Source organism: Delphinapterus leucas, chromosome 6, assembly GCF_059928025.1.
Source record: "Delphinapterus leucas isolate spDelLeu-1000000601 "Yukka" chromosome 6, BTC_Dleu_Yukka2, whole genome shotgun sequence".
NCBI lineage: Eukaryota > Metazoa > Chordata > Mammalia > Artiodactyla > Monodontidae > Delphinapterus > Delphinapterus leucas.
This window is the reverse complement of record NC_143134.1, coordinates 102,342,052-102,360,076: the sequence shown is the minus strand read 5'-3', so window position 1 is coordinate 102,360,076 and position 18,025 is coordinate 102,342,052. Positions and strand designations below refer to the sequence as shown.

Below are 18,025 nucleotides of genomic sequence, written 5' to 3'. Positions count from 1 at the left end.
CTAATATTCTAGCACGGTAGATGGTCAAATAGAAAAATCCTAGAAAAATGAGGATTTGAAGAGTATTTATGGTTAAATGTGGCAATAATAGCAACCAGCATTTGTAGAGTACATGCTATAGTCTAAGCACTAGCCTAAGAACTTTGTTTTTATGATTATATCCTCACAATAACCTTTAATACGCTATTATTATTACTCCATTTTACAGATGAGCAAACTAATGTCAAGGTCATACCACTACTGAATGGCAGAGCCAAGACTTCATTCTGGGCAAACAGACTCCAAGAGCCCTAACATTTCAACCAATATACTGTGAAGGTATTTCATTAAATATAGATGGAATTAAATCATCTAATATTAGAGACAAAGGAAACTCTGAGATCATTGAATTCCATCATGAAACAGATGTGGAAATTGAAGCCAAGAGTTGGAAGTGGTTCAGAGGATTTATACAATTACAGAGGCATATCTACACAGGGCTCCTGACTCCTAGCTAGAATCATTTTTACAAAGTTTACTCCACCTCTTATGCAAAGTTTACTCCTTCTTTGCACTTGCACCATCCCTTTCGGGGTTTTGTTTTGGAAAAACTACCCCCAGGTGGCAACTTGTGTTTCAAAGTAGCTATGTGTCAGGTACCATTCAAAGCCAAGGAAATAGCCCTCTATGGGTCTCACCTGTTGAAACAGACCACCGGGCACATGAAAGAGGACTGGGGAAAAGGGACCCTTGCTCATCATCAGATTTCAGCTCAAACTTTATGTCCTTCGCAAAGGCTTCCCTGGTCTTCTAAGGTCAAATCTATCTGCCTAAGATCTCCTTCATAGCCTTAGCATGGTCAGCTGTAATTATATACGTTATTTGTGAAATATCTGGTTAATGGTCACATCACTTGTTACCGTATAAGTTCCTCGGGGACAAGATCTATGTCAATTTGTGTTCCTCCTTATATTCCAGGTGTCCTGGCACACAATAGGTGCTCAAAACTATTTGTTGAATGAATGAAGGAGTGACCAAGTGGATGAATAAATAAATGCATGAATGCAGCACCATGACAAATCATCCGTATGGGCTGCATAGGGGTAGATGCAACCCCTATATGGTGTGATCTGAGGCGACCCTCAAGAGGACACACTCACACAACCAGAAAGCCCCACCAGGAAAGTCAAATAAACATCCACTTGGTGAGGGCTTTGAGGAACCGGCGAGGGAAAAAGAGACACAAAAGGTGAGCAAGCAATTTTCAAAGGATGCTTTCAACTCCCTGGCCAGTCCGTGTGTGTTTCCTCTACGAAGTGTTTCCAATTACTGTGGCACTCTCGGTATCTGGATCCATCTCCAGTGAATTCCTCTGCAGCTCCTGCCAGACATATGGGATCAATCAGGGCTTCGGCGCTGGTGCGCTTGCTGCGGGAATGTTGACAGCCTGACAGACGCGGGGTTCTGGTGTCATGGAATCTCCGAGAGTCTTTGGCTTGAACTCGGGAGGAGAATGAGAAGGGGGAGGAGAGAGATAGAGGCAGAGATAGAGGAAGGAGAGGGGAGAGGGAGAGACAGAGATAGGAGGGAGAGAAGGAGGGAAGCGGGAGATTTTTCTTGACTGCCCCCTTTCCTTCAAACATTTTATAGGCTTCAGGGAGAGCGAGGAGGAGGAGAGAGGGGAGAGAAAAGACGAGAGCGAGAGGGGTAGCGAGTGCGCGCCGTTCCATCCCTTGTCCCCGGGCGGCCGGAGGAGGTTGGACTGTGTCCCCAGTGTCAGATGAGAGGGCGCTGAGGCTCGCGGCCGCCGTCCCGTGCCCCGAGCCCCGCGCCGCGCACGCCCCTCGGCGAGCCGGGCGGCTGAGCGTCTCTCCGCGCCGGGCCGACGCCTGCGCCCCGGGCGGCCGCTCCGTCTCCAGCGCAATGTGGGCGCGCCTGGCCTTTTGTTGCTGGGGTCTGGCGCTCGTTTCGGGCTGGGCGACCTTTCAGCAGCTGTCCCCGTCGCGCAATTTCAGCTTCCGCCTCTTCCCCGAGGCCGCGCCCGAGACCCCGGGGCGGCTGCCCGCTCCGCCCGGGCCCGGCGAGGACGCGGCGGCAGAGGAGAGCAAAGTGGAGCGGCTGGGCCAGGCTTTCCGGCGACGCGTGCGGCGGCTGCGGGAGCTCAGCGAGCGCCTGGAGCTCGTCTTCCTGGTGGACGAGTCGTCCAGCGTGGGCCAAGCCAACTTCCTCAGCGAGCTCAAGTTCGTCCGTAAGCTGCTGTCTGACTTCCCCGTGGTGCCCACGGCCACGCGCGTGGCCATCGTGACCTTCTCGTCCAAGAACAACGTGGTGCCGCGCGTCGATTACATCTCCTCCCGCCGCGCGCACCAGCACAAGTGCGCGCTGCTCAGCCGCGAGATCCCGGCCATCACCTACCGCGGTGGCGGCACCTACACCAAGGGCGCCTTCCAGCAAGCCGCGGTAAGGTGCCCGCCCCTCCCGGCCCCAGCCCGCGCCCCGGCCCTGCCCACCCACCGCTGCCTCTCCGGCTCGAAGCCGGGGCTCAGCCTAGGGCAAGCCACAGCACCCTGAGTCAAGCGTCCCCATCCCCAAAGTCAGAATCATACCTACCCTTCTATTGTTGGTGGGTGGGGTCCCTTGGGATGATGGATTTTAAAGGTTTAGGAAGATGTCAGGCTCCTTATTAAGTGGTCTTTGAGGACCCTCTTAGGAAGAGGTCCTTGAGATGCCCTTCACAATTCACGCTCGTAGGGACAAACTGTGGCCAAACTGGAACAGGTGAGTATGTTTTATGAAGTGTCTCTAAAGGTAAGAGGTGAAGTGACCTGAACATTTCCCCAATTCTCTGGTACGTGATTTTATGCTTCCAATATGAATTTCGTTGCTCTGAGTCCTTTACAAGATTTTTAGCACCTGGAAGAGGAAGTCAGTTTAAGATGCTGGGCTTTTACTTTTCTAAAATTTAACTTTTTCTGATTACAACGTGACACATATTCAGTTGAAGAAAATTTGGAGCATATAGAAATGACAGACACATGATAGCAAGACAATTTTTGTGAAATGAATGAAATCAGAGGAGGAAAAGGGGGTGGGGGAACGAAGCCTCTAATCCCATCACCGTCAAGCCACTGTTTACATGTTGTTGAACATTTGCCCTGTATGCACATCTGCACATACTTTAAACCAAACTGGTGTCTTGCTCTTTTGTAGCCTACATTTTTCATTTGTTATATCATGAAATGATCTACATCATTATATATGTAATATAATATAGTTATTATACACCTACCTAAGTCGCATACTAGTCTAACGGGTGCATATACTGTGATCTATTTTACCTGTCACCAGTTGTTGGACACTTAGGTTTTTATTGTCATGGTAAACACAAATATTTATGGACCCCTTCTATTACTTCTGTAGGAAGAATTTCTGTAAAGTTGCTGAATTAAAGATACGGACATTTGTAAACTACTTGATACATATTTCCAGTTCTCCCTTGGAGGCTTGTATAGATTTACATTCCCACCAGCAGAGTTATCACAGCAGTAAGTTTGCCACATGGTCACCAATAACATGTGCTCATATTTTTAATGTCTTTGCCAATTTGGTAGGTGAATAGAGGTATCATTTTAGCAAATTCAATTGTTTTAGTTTTACTGGGGAATGAACATTTTCTGATACATTTACTGGGCATTTGTATTTTTCCTTTGATAATTACCTGGTCATAATTTTTGCCCATTTTGCAATTATGGTACATGTTTGTTAGTTTATTTTAATGATTTGTAAAAGCTCTTTACATAGTAAGACTGGTAACTCTTTTTTATACATGCTGCAAATGTTTCTCCAGTTCACTGCCTTTTACTTTTCTTTATCACAGTGTTGTTAGATGGATGATTTAAATTTGTATATAGCCAAGTCCATCAGACTTTGTCTTTAAGATCCTACATTTGCTTATGTTCTTAGAATGGCTTTCTCATTTCCCAAATGAGAAATATTTTCCCATCTAACAGTTTAATCTGTCAGGAGCTTGTTTTAATGTATGGTATGACAAAGATGTCTAACTTTATTTTTTAATAAATAGTTAACCAATCGTCCCAGCATCATTTGTTTACTAGCCATTCATCCTTTTCCAATTTAATTGAATGCCACTTTTATCATACACTAAAAGCTTATGGGTATTTGATCTCCTCCTGGCTTTCTATGAATTTTTCATTATCCTAGATGATAGGATAGTCTATCCTATTATCTATCTATTATTTTTAAACTTTCAAAAAGTGATTTAATTATTATAACCTTACAATATATTTAAATATCTGGTAGTGCACATTCTCCTTTTTCTTATCTTTTCTCTTTAAATCAGTTCTTATATATTTATTACTTAATATGAATTTTTAATTCACTTTCACATATTCTAAATGAAACCAGCCAGGATTTTGATTTCAATATAGAAAATATAGAATTAAATTGGGGATTATTTACATTTTATAATAATAGTCCTTCCAAGTCAAAAATATGGTATGTCCATTTATAACCAGTTCTTTTTGTATCCTTCAGTAAAGTCATAGATTTCTAGTAATTAAGTCCTGCATATATTTTTCAAATTTAGACCTAAATGTATTCTATTCAATACTGCTATCATGAATAGCATCTTTTCAAATTAAATTTCAAACAATTATTCCTCTTTTACTTTTTAAAAATTTTTTAAATTTTATTGAAGTATAGTCAATTTACAGTGTTGTGTTAATTTCTGCTGTACAGCAAAGTGACTTAGTTATACATATATATCCTTTTTCATATTTTTTGCATTATGGTTTATCACAAGATATTGAATATAGTTCCCTGTGCTATACAGTAGGACCTTGTTGTTTATCCATCCTATATATACTAGTTTGCACTTGCTAATTGCAAACTCCCAATCCTTCCCTTCCCCACTCCCCCTCCCCCTTGGCAACCACAGTCTGTTCTCTATGTCTGTGAGACTGTTTCTGTTTCATAGATATGTTCATTTGTGTTGTATTTTAGATTCCACATATAAGTGATGTCACACGGTATTTGTCTTTCTCTTTCTGACTTACTTCGCTTAGTATGATAATCTCTAGGTCCATCCATGTTGCTGCAAATGGCATTATTTCATTCTTTTATATGGCTGAGTAATATTCCATCTATTTAGGTCTCATTCCCATTTTTCGATTGGGTTGTTTGTTTTTTTGTTATTGAGTAGTATGAGCTGTTAGACAATTATTCTTGATGTAGAGAAACGTTGATTTTTTTAAACATGACTTCTGTATCTGAATTCTTGTCAAAGTCTCTTTTATTTGTTTTTTAAGAAAACATTTTATTTTACTGATAGTGTTTATTGTAGAAGATAAAATAATCAGAAAATTTTTCTGTAAATACACTGTAATATTTTGGTACATATCCTTCTTTTTGCAGTTGTCAAGGTAGTAGGTATGTTTTCATACGTGTACATATATCATGCATAAATAATGTTTACTCAAAAAAGGATTGTATTGTATGTTCTCTTTTTTAACTTGACTTTTCCATCATATTTTGCAGTCTTCTTTTCATAATAAGAAACACACTTCTACTTTATCATTTTTCATGGTCACACAGTATTCCATTACAGGATGTGCTTTTATTTTTATCATGTAATTACCTATTATTGTGTATTTAGGCTGTTACAAACAACACTATCATATTTCTAATAATTTCCCTAATACAAATATCTGAAGTGGTAGGTATTATTCCTTCAAAGAGGATGCCTATTTTTTAAGGCCTTTGATACGTGTGCCAAGTGGCTCTGTAGAAAATGGGTACCAAATTGCACTCCTACATGTAATGCCTGGGTCCGTATATAGGACACAGCCAACACAGGTTAGTATCATTTGAACATGACACCCCTAATTTATATGTGTAAAGTAGAATCCCTTTTTTTTTTGCTGCGTTGGGTCTTCGTTGCTGCGTGTGAGCTTTTCTGTAGTTGCGGTGAGCAGGGGGTACTCTTCATTGCTGTGCGTGGGCTTCTTATTGCAGTGGCTTCTCTTGTTGCAGAGCATGGGCTCTAGGCACGCGGGCTTCAGTAGTTGTGTCACACGGGCTCAGTAGTTGTGGCTCGTGGGCTCTAGAGTGCAGGCTCAGTAGTTGTGGCACAGGGGCTTAGTTGCTCTGCAGCATGTGGGATCTTCCTAGACCAGGATCGAACCTGTGTCCCTTGCATTGGCAGGAGGATTCTTAACCACTGTGCCACCAGAGAAGTCCCTAGAATCCCATTTTACATTGTTTTTCCTCATTAGTGAGGCTGAACACTTTTTACATGTACTGTTGGCCATATATAGCTCTTTTTTTGAATACCTCTTAAAATATTTTGGGATTATTATCCATCTTTCATTTGAGGGTGCTTCTTTTTCTTAGTGATTTGTAAATGCATTTTAAATCTTAATGATATTAACCCTCCTGCTGCCAAGTCTGCGGCAAGTATTTTTTCTCTGTGTTTCACTTGCCTTTGAATTTTGTTTATGATGCTAGCATCTACCATTTTATCAATCTGTTGAATCTACTTTTAATTTGTGCTTTTTTTCCCCTTTCCTATGAAGTTTGAAAGGCTTTTGCCTTTAAGAGACAAAAGAACTCCCTAAAGATGTCCTCTCTTGATTGAAGTAGTCATGCCAGGCAGGGTTCAGTTTTGTAGACTCAGTCCTCTGTTGGCCTCCACTCCGAGTTCTCATGAGGTCCCGAAGGCTGGCCTTATTCCTCATGTCACTGCCCACTCCATCAGGGAAGAACCACTCTGCATCAGGGAAAAACTTGCCATAGACCAGCTCCTCTATTTGGCTTGGCCAGGTCTGCCCAGGGCCTCTCAGTACTGTTGATCCAAATCAGTTCAATGGGTAATGAGTTGAGTATGAACTGCTTTCCTCAAGACCTGCTCTGTCTTCAGCTTTCTCCTTCCAAATACTACATCCTGTCTTGGAAAGTGGAATTGCCAATAGGGGTCCCAGTGCCTTTCTTCAGTCTGGATCCGTTTGTAATCTAACAAGAAGAAATTTCTCAGAAGTTTGTTTTAACTGAACTTTCCCTTGACTTTATTTTCCTTTTCTCATTTTGGTTGGGTTACGAGAAGGTACAGCAGAGGGTCAGCTGGACTCAGTTCCTGTCTAACCTGGAAACCTACATGTCTTTATTGTAACATTGCCAAGCCTCTGAAGAGTATGCTTAGGTATAATTAGAATATGATATTTATGGAGAGAATTGATAGAAGATGACTGGTGTTTAGAAATGGTATTAGTAGAAGCTTGAATGTGAATTTTGGCAAAGAGATCAAGCAAGCCTGTTTTATCACAGGATTAGTTTGAAAATGATAAACTGTGTGGTTCTGTTTGGAAATTTAGACATTTCTTCAGGGAGATGAAACAGTTCATCAGATTCCCATGTGTGCATAGAATGGTAATATTGGAACTGATTGTCATCTGGCCTTTACGTGAAATTGAAAATCATTCGGACATTTTTGAGGCTATTCATTATTTTCCCCAGAAAAATGAGTTTTTCAAACCTTTTCCATTTGACACTGAATGACCGCACAGCTGTCCACAGCCACAAACACAGGCAGACAAATATGCAAACACATAGATACACACTTGCAAGTACATGGCTACCCCTCCCAATTCAGACATCTTCTCCTCTTATGTAAAATTTCAAGATAGAGAATTTCCTTTACCAACATGAAATTTGCTGTTATCTCTCAGCACATATGATTGACTAAACAAAAAGGGTAACAGTATTGCTACATTTTTTATAGGGTGTCAGAACTGTACCACTTGATGGGGGGAGTATGTGCACAGATACACTTCATTTGAATGGATGAACTTCAGTGTAGATGTTTTCTTTTGGGGCACCATCCCCGACTGTCATCAAAGAGTGTAGGGCAAAAGCAGTGAAATCTGTAGTTAGTACAGTTCCCTCCAGAGACACAATCAATAGATTGGGGGAAAGATTTAGCGCCTTGAACTTAATTACATGAAAGCCTTTGACAAAACAAACGAAAAGCTCTTCAGCTTTTCCTTTCCAAGAGATGACTGTTTCACAGTGACCTTTCTTTTGGTTTTTCTCCCTGACATGTATTTATAAATTGCCTTTCCTAAAGTGCATATTTTGGACTGGCCCCTCTATGAATGCAAGACTCTTCAACTCCTAAGCATTTCACATCATAATAAAATCAGAGCCCCTCATCCCACTTCACTTTTGCTAAATAGCTCTTACACAAACATAGCATGGAGCTTCCGTTGGAAAAAACTGCTGCTTTATTGTTCCAGAGTTCCAGAAATATGATCTGATGGTGGGGAACGTGCTGCCTTGCCAAAAATCTGAGCTTTAGGTGTGGCCCGAAGACTGGGAATAGACAGGCGGAGACTCTTCCTAGCTTCCAGGGAAGGGCATCATCATTATGTATCCACGCTGCTACATGTTCACACCTTTACCTTTTAAGTGTTCTGATAAAACCTGGAGTTGTGTGAGATGCCACCAGATTAAAACCCTGATGAATAAAATTAAGGCTATTTTATTTGTATACAATGAACCAATAATAGCCTATGAAGCAGTCTTTCTGATGGCCCAGATGCTGAAGGAATAAGCAAAGTTTGGGTTCTCCTTCCCTATTGGAAGAGGTAGAGGGGAGTCATACAATCTGCAGTGGATTCAGCTGTTCCAAACTCAGAGCATGATTTAGATGTCAAGAATTACTCACCATTGAAGGAGCTAAGTTCTTTTTTGATGCTGGAAAGATGATCTTGCTAAATACACCTCTGGAAGTGTTCTCTCTTTTGTGCTTCTTAAGCTTTAAAACAATTCTCCTGTTGCCTTGGTCTTCTGTAGGAACTTCTTTTGTAACCCCATCTGTACTTTAGAAGTGTGAATGAGGAATGAAGGAATGAATGAACCCTCAGTGCATAAAATAGATCCAGACCTCTCGTATATTTCCCAGGCAAAGATGGTACTGAAATTTATTTGGAGAGAGAGCAAATAATTGTCAAATATTGAATTCTAATTTCTTCTTAGTCTGGTATCTGTGTATTTTATTTATTAGTTTTGTTATGCCCAGCATACAGGACACTGTGATATGTATTAAGAGGGTGCACATATGCTACTGTTAAAGAGACTTATCACTATTGGCTGCCAGTATTATATGGTGTCTGGTTGGAATGCATCATGAGGGTACTTGGTCAAAGACTGAATGCTTAAACACAGAGGAAGGGCAGACTGCTCTGTCCTACTTCACTTCTGTGGTCAGAGGATAGGAAAGCCTTCCCCAGTGTCCTCTTGGTACAATGTGCTAGAGAGGATTTCTCTTAACAGTGACCCTGAAGTAGAATTATTAAATGTATTCATTCTTGTCCAGATACACCTTTAATTTGTAAAGTGATCTGTAATTTATGAAGCCCTTTCATGTTATGATTTTACAGAGTCAGTTTTACAGAAAAGGCCTGGATACTAGGAGAGGTTAGGTAACTAAATGGTACTCACAGGGCTGAGTAAATGCCGAAGGTAGAGTCAATCCAGTGTCCGATGTGTCATCTGCTCTTTCTCCTCCCCACCACCCCTCACCCCACCCACATCTTACGTATTACCTCCATTTGTTGAGTTGTATCAAAAGCCAGGGAGAAGAAGGAAATCCCATCTCCAGAGCTTCTAAAGTGTTACATAAGATATAATGCCAATTTAACCCAGAAGACAAAAACCATGGCTTTAAGGCCATAGTCATTCTATGGGTGCTTTTCAATTGGCCCTTAATGTGTGTGATATATATATATGGCCTATTTGTGTGTGTGCAGGTGCGCATATATATATATGTGTGTGTGTGTGTGTGTGTATGTATTTGTATATTTTAAAATACATATGTATATTTAATGTATGTTTTAATTTTGGCAAGCATTTTAAAATCAGGAGATAGCATTTTTTAAAAATCTGAGTTTGGGGCTTACTCTTTTTTTTTTTTAGCATCTTTATTGGAGTGTAATTGCTTTACAGTGGTGTGCCAGTTTCTACCCTACAACAAAGTGAATCAGCTATACATATACATATATCCCCATATCTCCTCCCTCTTGCATCTTCCTCGCACCCTCCCTATCCCACCCCTCTAGGTGGTCTAGAGAGACCGAGCTGATCTCTCTGTGCTTTGTGGCTGCTACCCACTAGCTATCTATTTTACCATTTGGTAGTGTGTATATGTCCATGTGGGGCTTACTCTTGACAGATTGGGGTGTGTAACAATTCTGGGTGTGATTTCTCTCCTCAGCATCCCCACCTGGCACTTAGAATTCCATTTTGTGATCTTTTTTTTTTTTTTTTTTTTTTTCAGTACGCAGGCCTCTCACTGTTGTGGCCTCTCATGTTGCGGAGCACAGGGTCGCAGGCTCAGCGGCCATGGCTCACGGGCCCAGCCCCTCCGTGGCATGTGGGATCTTCCCGGACCGGGGCACGAACCCGCGTCCCCTGCATCGGCAGGCGGACTCTTGACCACTGCGCCACCAGGGAAGCCCCATTTTGTGATCTTTGATTGTGTTCCACACTCTAACAGGGACCAATCACTGGCAGAGCCTGAGATGGTATAATCCCTTCTAGTTTGTCCTCTGAGCTTCCTTTTTAACCCAATATTAGCTGAGATTAAATTTAGCTGGATGTAGTAGAAAAATCTAAAGTACCACTAGCTTAAACATGATAAACAGTTGTGTCTCTCTCAAATTAAGTCTTGAGTAGAAAAGTCAGAGCTAATATGGCAGCTGTCTGATGTCTTCAGGGACCCAGAGTCCTCTCTTTCAGACCTCTGTTCTATCATCTTCAGGTCACCTCATGGTCCAAGATAGCTGTTGGAGCTCCTACCATCAGGGGCTCATTCCAGGAGGCAAGAAAGGATAAAGACAGTCATATTGCTATTTAAGAAGACTCTGTAGCAATTCACACAATACTTCCACGTAGATCTCACTGAGCGGGACTTGGTCTCAATCCCATCCTTAGCTTTACAGAGTTTTGTTACTGAAGAGGAAGGAGAGTGTGGATACTGAGGAAGTGATGAGTGGTCTTTACCAAACCAGTGTGTCAAGAAGAGTGTATGTCTAACCAGAGAAATATCTGGAAATCCCATTTCGTTTCTTCCTCAAATGGCCCAGCTCAAGATGGAAGAGTCAGGCCTTGCCTAACTAAAAAATACCTTTATCCTTGTGCTAGATCATACTTTTTGTTTTAGAAAAACTATCAAAGTTCCTGAGCAATCTATTTAAATTTTGGCAACAGAAACTTCCTATGTTAGTTTCCTAGAAGCTTCTAAATAATATGGCATTCACTCCCAAATAAAAGATTATACTGAGAGAGATGGGGGGAACAATGCATCCCACAAAATATAATCAATATTTTGTTGTCAGTTAGTAAATCCAAATGAACCTTTCTCAGGAAAACATGGTTCTTCTTTGGCTTTTCAGAGGAAGCTGTCAGTTTAAGAGACTTCTACATTAAAAGGAATTTCCTGTTCTGTATTATCTCTGCCTTTCCCGTAGGTTTTTAACACTATTCTCTAAATCTCCCCCGGCCATATGAAGAATGTATTTCTGGCATAGAATCTGCTTACATACAGTAACCTGCTTTGGTTTGGAGGCCAAGTGTGGATAGGAAACATTCTGTGAGATGTTGTAGCCCATGAATGTTGTTACAGCACTTCATTTGAAATGAATGATAGTGAGAAGGAACTGAAATACACAGTGCATTAGTAGGTGCATTTTCTTATCAATCTTGATGAAAAGATTTTTTAAATATTCATCTTCTTTGCTATCTTCCTTTGTCATTAGGTCATTCAACCAGTTGCGTTTTATTTGTGTAAAGTGTCAAGCAATAACAATGTTTCAAATTCAGAGCATTCTTTCTTTCCTAATTGCAGTGAACCCGAAAACTATAAACTTGAGGAGCTGAGTCTAGTTGCTACATATGTTGAAATAGTGATGGCTACCTTGTTTTGTGTGAATAGATGTCATTCAAAATTAAGGACAAAACTTCCTACAAGAGTAATAGAGAAAAAAATTTTTAAGTTCTTAGCAGGGCTTATTACAAGATTGAATCATTTACAGAGTAAAATTCGTTTACTTAGTAAATTTACTTAGTCATTTACTAAGTAGAGTCCAAGTTGGATATTTTTCCAGTTGTAAGTTATCGCTAGAGTGTATAAAATATATTTTGAGGTACGTGAGTTCGATGTACTATTTTCTTAATTCCCTCTGAAACGCTCCTGGTAGCCGTCGTTGTTTAATGCCCATCCTACTGTACCTAGTTATAGGATATACTGGTTGCTAATGTAAAGTATAGTTTTATAAAATTTCAAAGGTGATATTTAAAATGTATATATGTGTATATGGTTAAAATACATACACTTCTAATTTTCTCAGATATGAACTCTCTCAAATTTCCACTAGTTCCACCTCTAAACTTGTGTGCATCTGTATTTAACCATACTTCCTCACCTTTATTAGAGTAATGGTCTCTTCCCTCAGCCAAGGAAGACCTTCTACTGAATATTTCTCCTTCTTTCTTCTATCTTCAAGGTCTTCCTCTTAATAGCCTCCTTTCTCGTAATGTAGAGCATTCACAATACATCTGTGTATTTAAAATTGGTAGCATGTTTCCAGAGCAATATGGTAAATTGTCAGTATGTTTGCAGTCTTAAAAGTAGAAATCGTAAAACTAAATTACCCACCAAGGAGCTTCTCATAAGAAATAATTCAAGAAACACACAAAGATTCCTGTAAAAGGATGTTCATCCCAGCATTCCTTGGAATAGGACTTTAGAAACAATTTGGCTATGGTTTGGGAGGGCTTAATAAATGACACCTTTCTTCACCTCTCCTGAGTTCTAAATCAGTTGAATTATAATACAACAGAGAAGTCAGGTGGAGAATCAAGCATGCCCGCATCTCCTGCTTAATGCAGGCTTAGGTGCACTGCAACCTAATACTGAATCTCTAAATTAGATTGACTTGCATCCCCTGGAACAGGCAGTGCTGGGCACATGGAGCCTACCTCTATAAACTACAGACTGGCAGCCCAAGGCCAAAGAAAAGGAGAGAGGGAGGAGATGAGGAAGCCTTCCTCCCCAGGGGCAGGGTGAGAATGGTGGTGTCAGGGGACCAGAGGGTAACTCTGATGGCTGACACTCCACCCAGAAACTAGAGGCAGCAACAACCAACTTCCAAGGTTAACAGAATAAAAACACATCCGCAGTGAAATGTATTCAGTAAAATCATGTCTTTAAAGATTATTTAATGACATCGTAGATTGGCCAAATATCATATGAAATGAGCCAAAACTCTCTGTGTGTTTACCATCACTGTATAAAACTGTATATATAAAAGTCCAATTGCATAAAATTATGCACTCAGGAAAACAACTGAGAAGAAAAATGTCAAAATATTAACAGTAGTTATCTATAGGCGGTATATTTACCTGTTTAAATAAATCCATTTCTTCTGCTTTTGAAAAACTATTTATAACGAACATGTATTACTTACTAGGAAGTGAAGTATCATTGCTCACCTGGGTACAGATGATTGAAGACATGCCTTTGGGGCATCTGGAGACATAGCCTGAAGCGGTCGGTCTCAAGTATAAAATCCTTTTGAATCTCAGCTTTTATCTGAATTGTCATGTGAACTTTGTATACTATCCCACAGAACAGCTCTGCTTTAAGAAATAAAATAATGCTTTAGCTGATGATCAGGAAACCGAAGTGAAACAATCCCAATCTTTTTTTTTCCCGAATGCCAAATACTGTTGTACGGAGTCCATCAGGACTGGAGAATTGTCCTGGGTTGAAAGCACCGACCCTACAGATCCTGTTATGCCCTCCAGCTGTCCCTTTCCTCCCTCCTAGTGTCACCTTGCGTCTTCAGGATCCAAACTCACATAAAAATCTGCACGCAGATGACGGTGGTGGTCCCACCACTTGGCAAGCTCCCTGTGGGTATTCACGCAGGAGAGGAGCCCTGATGGCTGGCCACAGTGTGACACAGAGTAGAGCGTTGAGGCTGCAGATGGTGGAAACAACTGACTCCATCACCTTGCTGAGAGGCTAGGGAACGTGGCCTTCCTTTGGCTTGTCGCACCTGGAGGAGGGATGCTGACCCACCGCCCTGTCAATCCCTCTTACTCTCACTGATCAAAGACATTCTCATAGCAGAAAGGTATTCTCTAACCCATTCATATCGTCACATGTAAATGAAAAAATTGCCTCAAAGGACCCATTTTCCACAATCCTTTCTTCTCTAGCTCTCAAGGTTCAGTTTGTTTTGTGTGTGTGATTTTTGTCCTGGGCGGAAACAGGCAGCCTATTTGCCTGCTGCTGTTGGTGGAGAGGGCTCAGGCACAGTCAGCTGTGTTGTTTGATAGTGTGTTTTGATAACGGTACCTCTGTCAACTTGGCTCACTCATTTTGACCTACACCAATCAAGTCGTATCTGCAAATAAGGCCTCATTGTCTTGATCCTATTTTATAGGCGTTACCTTTCCAGATGAATCTGCAGTGGACTTAGAAAGAAGTTAAGCAATTTTTATTTGCTTGTTTGTGTTTTTCACAGTACTGTTTCTAGCCAAGACTTCTCTCTTTTTAGTCACAATTTCCTTCAGAATATGCACGCTTGGCTTTTAAATGTTGCTCCCAAAGTGGTGATTTTGTAGCTAATCAGTAGTAAAAATCTGCATTTTAAGTACTCATTGGCAGCAGGGCGTGATGTAGGACTTTCACTGTGGTCCCAGATTTGGCGCTGGGACCTGCGGCTTAAACTAATGAGCGCTGAATATTCCACATTTTAAAGAGCGCCACCAACAACTTTGATGCGTTCCCTCAGAGGAAATGGATGGATGCTGTGCAGGGCAGGCCCTACACGATCAGCCATTTCCCTCAGCCCCCGCCTAGCACCCTGCTCTAGTTTATACCGTCAGAGGGCAGAGAAGCGAGGGCAAAACTGAGACCCAGAAACAGAGCAGGCATTGGGGATCTTTGCCTTTGGGGAGAGCAGAGTTCCTACTGGAAGGCTGATCTCTCCTGGCCCTCATAGAGGACTTTCCCCTTCCAGCAGCTAAGTGAAGGGGAGACCAGCATTCTCTGTACTGGTTGGAAATTTACTTGGGCAGAAGCCTTGATTTGCTCCTGTGCCGATTGAATGGAGACAGTGCAAGCCAGAGCCAGAGCCAGTGTCTCCGTTCGGGCTCTGCCTGAAGCGGAACTGAGATGAGGGTTCGAGTGCAAGTAGCTTGTTTGGGAGGTAAACAAACCTAGTAAACATTGCTGGGAGAGTGAGGATGTGAGACAGGAAGGGAACCAACAATTACAGGAAAGGTAATTTCTACTTAATCCCGGTAGGAGCCGGGGTGGAATTCAAGCCTTTGAGTGAACACAGCAGAGAGGGACCTGGGGGCATTTATAGACCTGCTCTCATCAGTCACTGTTGAGGGCCTCTCTCTGGAGAGCATTAATTCTCTGCCGCTCTCACCTCCCCTGCAAGTGAATAGAGTGGTCTCCAAAGGAAGCCCTCAGACAAAGAGATACAGATGCTGGGATATGGGACGGGGCGTTATTGACAGGGTCGGGTGCTGCAGGCAGAAAGAGGCCTCAGAGGAACAGCCTGCCCTGCCAACGTTTGGCAAAGCAAGAGTGCGTGACTTTTCCATAGGGGAAGGAGAACAAGGAAAATCACTGGGCTTGCGTCACTTTATTGCCTGCTAAGCAGACAACTGGCATAGGGAGAAGTTACTGGGTGTACTACGGGAAGTGGGATCTGAACATGGGCCAGAGGTTGTTAGTCCACAGACACAGGAAGTACCAATGACTTTTTCTCTATCACCTTTCACTTTTTCCTCTTTTGACATTTCCTGTTTCTCCTGTGGTTTCAAGGTATGAGGCCCAGTATCGGAACCTAGGAGGCAGAGGTAGCTGAAGTCCCAGCAGTATAGTTCTTTTCAGAAATTTTGCAGAGTAATCTGTGTTCACCTATTTGATATTTCCCCAAATGTGGGGAAATGCTGGAGGGAGTTATCTAATTAGATTGGGAAATTACAGGGAAACATGGTACATAGTCTTTTGTAGCACTTGTTGTCTGGGTGATGTCTGTCTACCCTCTGCTTGTTAAGGACAGAGACCACATCTTATTTGACTTTATATCTCCTGTAGGACCTAGAAAATGATATTTATCATAACCTTAGTATTCAGTATTTTTAACTTTAGTATATCAAAGATAGTATTGTGCTTCTATGATTTCTAACTAAAACAAGGATGGCTATGACATCTTCTTAAAGGAATATCCAGTGGATGCTTGGCTTCTTAAATGATAGGTTATAATAATTTTAGCAAATTCACCCTTTAGACCACTTTCCCAGGGGAGAAATATAAAGGGCTGAGTAGCATCTTAGGCATGAATTCTTACCTTTTTTCCCTAAATCTGGTCCAGGAGGCAAACCCCACAGCACCTCTAGAAGAGAACATCCAATGAGTTCAAAAGAGAATGTGCAGGCATCTGAGGTTTTAAATTCATGTCTTCTCTCCATATCACTGTCAGTACTGCCCTTTAACCACTTCTGTAATGGCATCCTCATAACAGGACAGGTTCAAGTGGTTCTTTTTCTGTTCCTCTACCTGGGGCATCATCACCCCCTTCTCAGCTCAGGTGGAGTTGTATGGGTTTTGGTTATAGAGTCATAACTTTCCCTAATCCCCTGATGTATCTTGTCAGGCTTCACAAATATGATGGCTTGTTTTCATTCACCACTTCAAATGAAATATTGGTTTCACTGTCATTGGTTTACCTACTTGATGGATATATCCTAGCAACACGTTACAAGTTTCTTTTACGAATAATTGTAGCGAGTAATTGCTACTTGTCAGGTCCCACACTAAGCACTCCCCCTATATGAATTCATTAAACCCTTGCAACAGAAAAGTGTCCTCAGGTTGTTATTATTATTTCCCAAGTACAGATGAGGAAACTGAGGCACAGAGAACATAAGTAACTTGACCAAAGTGACACTGCTGATAAGTCAAGGTGTACTGGATTTCAGATCCAGGCAGTCTGGGCCAAAGTCTAAACTTTTAACCACCATGTAATACTGCCTCTGTGCTCTATTAGAGGATGCAGTAAGTGCAAGACCCACTGATCCATACTCAGCAATGAAGTTCATTGCAGAGACTTGAGGCAGAGAGGGCAGCCATGAGGAGGAGGACTTGAGTATGTGGATGTCCACGCAGAAGACCAAGTAGAACAGACACAGGGCTAAGAGGAGTGAACATTTGGGGAATGTCATTTGAGTGGACACTCTCTAAAGCATCTGATAATCCCAAGTGATGATCTTTAGCCCCCATCCCCTTCATCCCCACTCAGTACAGGGAATTGCCTCTCAGATGCCATTTTTTAAAAATGTATTTTATTGAAGTGTAGTTGATTTACAATGTTGTATTAATTTCTGCTGTACAGCGAAGTGATTCAGTTATAGATATATATACCTTCTTTTCATATTCTTTTCCATTATGGTTTATTACAGGACGTGGAATACAGTTCCCTGTGCTATACAGTAGGACCTTGTTGTTTATGCCGTTTTTATACAATATAATTACACTGGCCAGCGTCTCCCACCTCGTGTATCTTAACAGATGTCTCCACCAATCCTTGCAGAGACCAAGCCACTGAAGCAGTGGGAGATTGTATCTCCTGTTTGCAACACATCTGCCTCTGTCCTCTTTATTTACCTACTTTTCTGAGTTTTTCAGTTCCTCTAATCCAAGGTCAGCACTCAGCCTCACATCTTTTGTTGAAATGAAAATGTGACTCAAGCAAAGTTACTATTTTTTAGTCCTAGGTACTTCTTGTCCATGTCTCAAAATGTCATACAGTGTAAACTTAAGTTTATAAATGTACATGCCAAACCTCAGTATAAAACTTGGTCTTCCAACTAAATTCAGTTTATCCTGATCTGGGATACTCAGTGTTCCCCTGCATCATAACATTCCCGTTTTTTTATAGGCCAT

At 41.6% G+C, this 18,025-nt stretch overlaps 1 protein-coding gene across 1 annotated transcript in view; it reads left to right on the top strand.

Annotated features, from left to right (window-relative positions):
• Positions 1 to 728: 728 nt before the first annotated feature.
• SVEP1 (sushi, von Willebrand factor type A, EGF and pentraxin domain containing 1) overlaps positions 729 to 18,025 on the top strand; it is a 200,268-nt gene continuing 182,971 nt past the window's right edge. Inside the window, exon 1 of the mRNA XM_022579081.3 lies at positions 729 to 2,439. Coding sequence (XP_022434789.2) covers positions 1,903 to 2,439 — 537 coding nt within the window. The 5' untranslated portion in view covers positions 729 to 1,902. The remainder of the gene's footprint in view (positions 2,440 to 18,025) is intronic.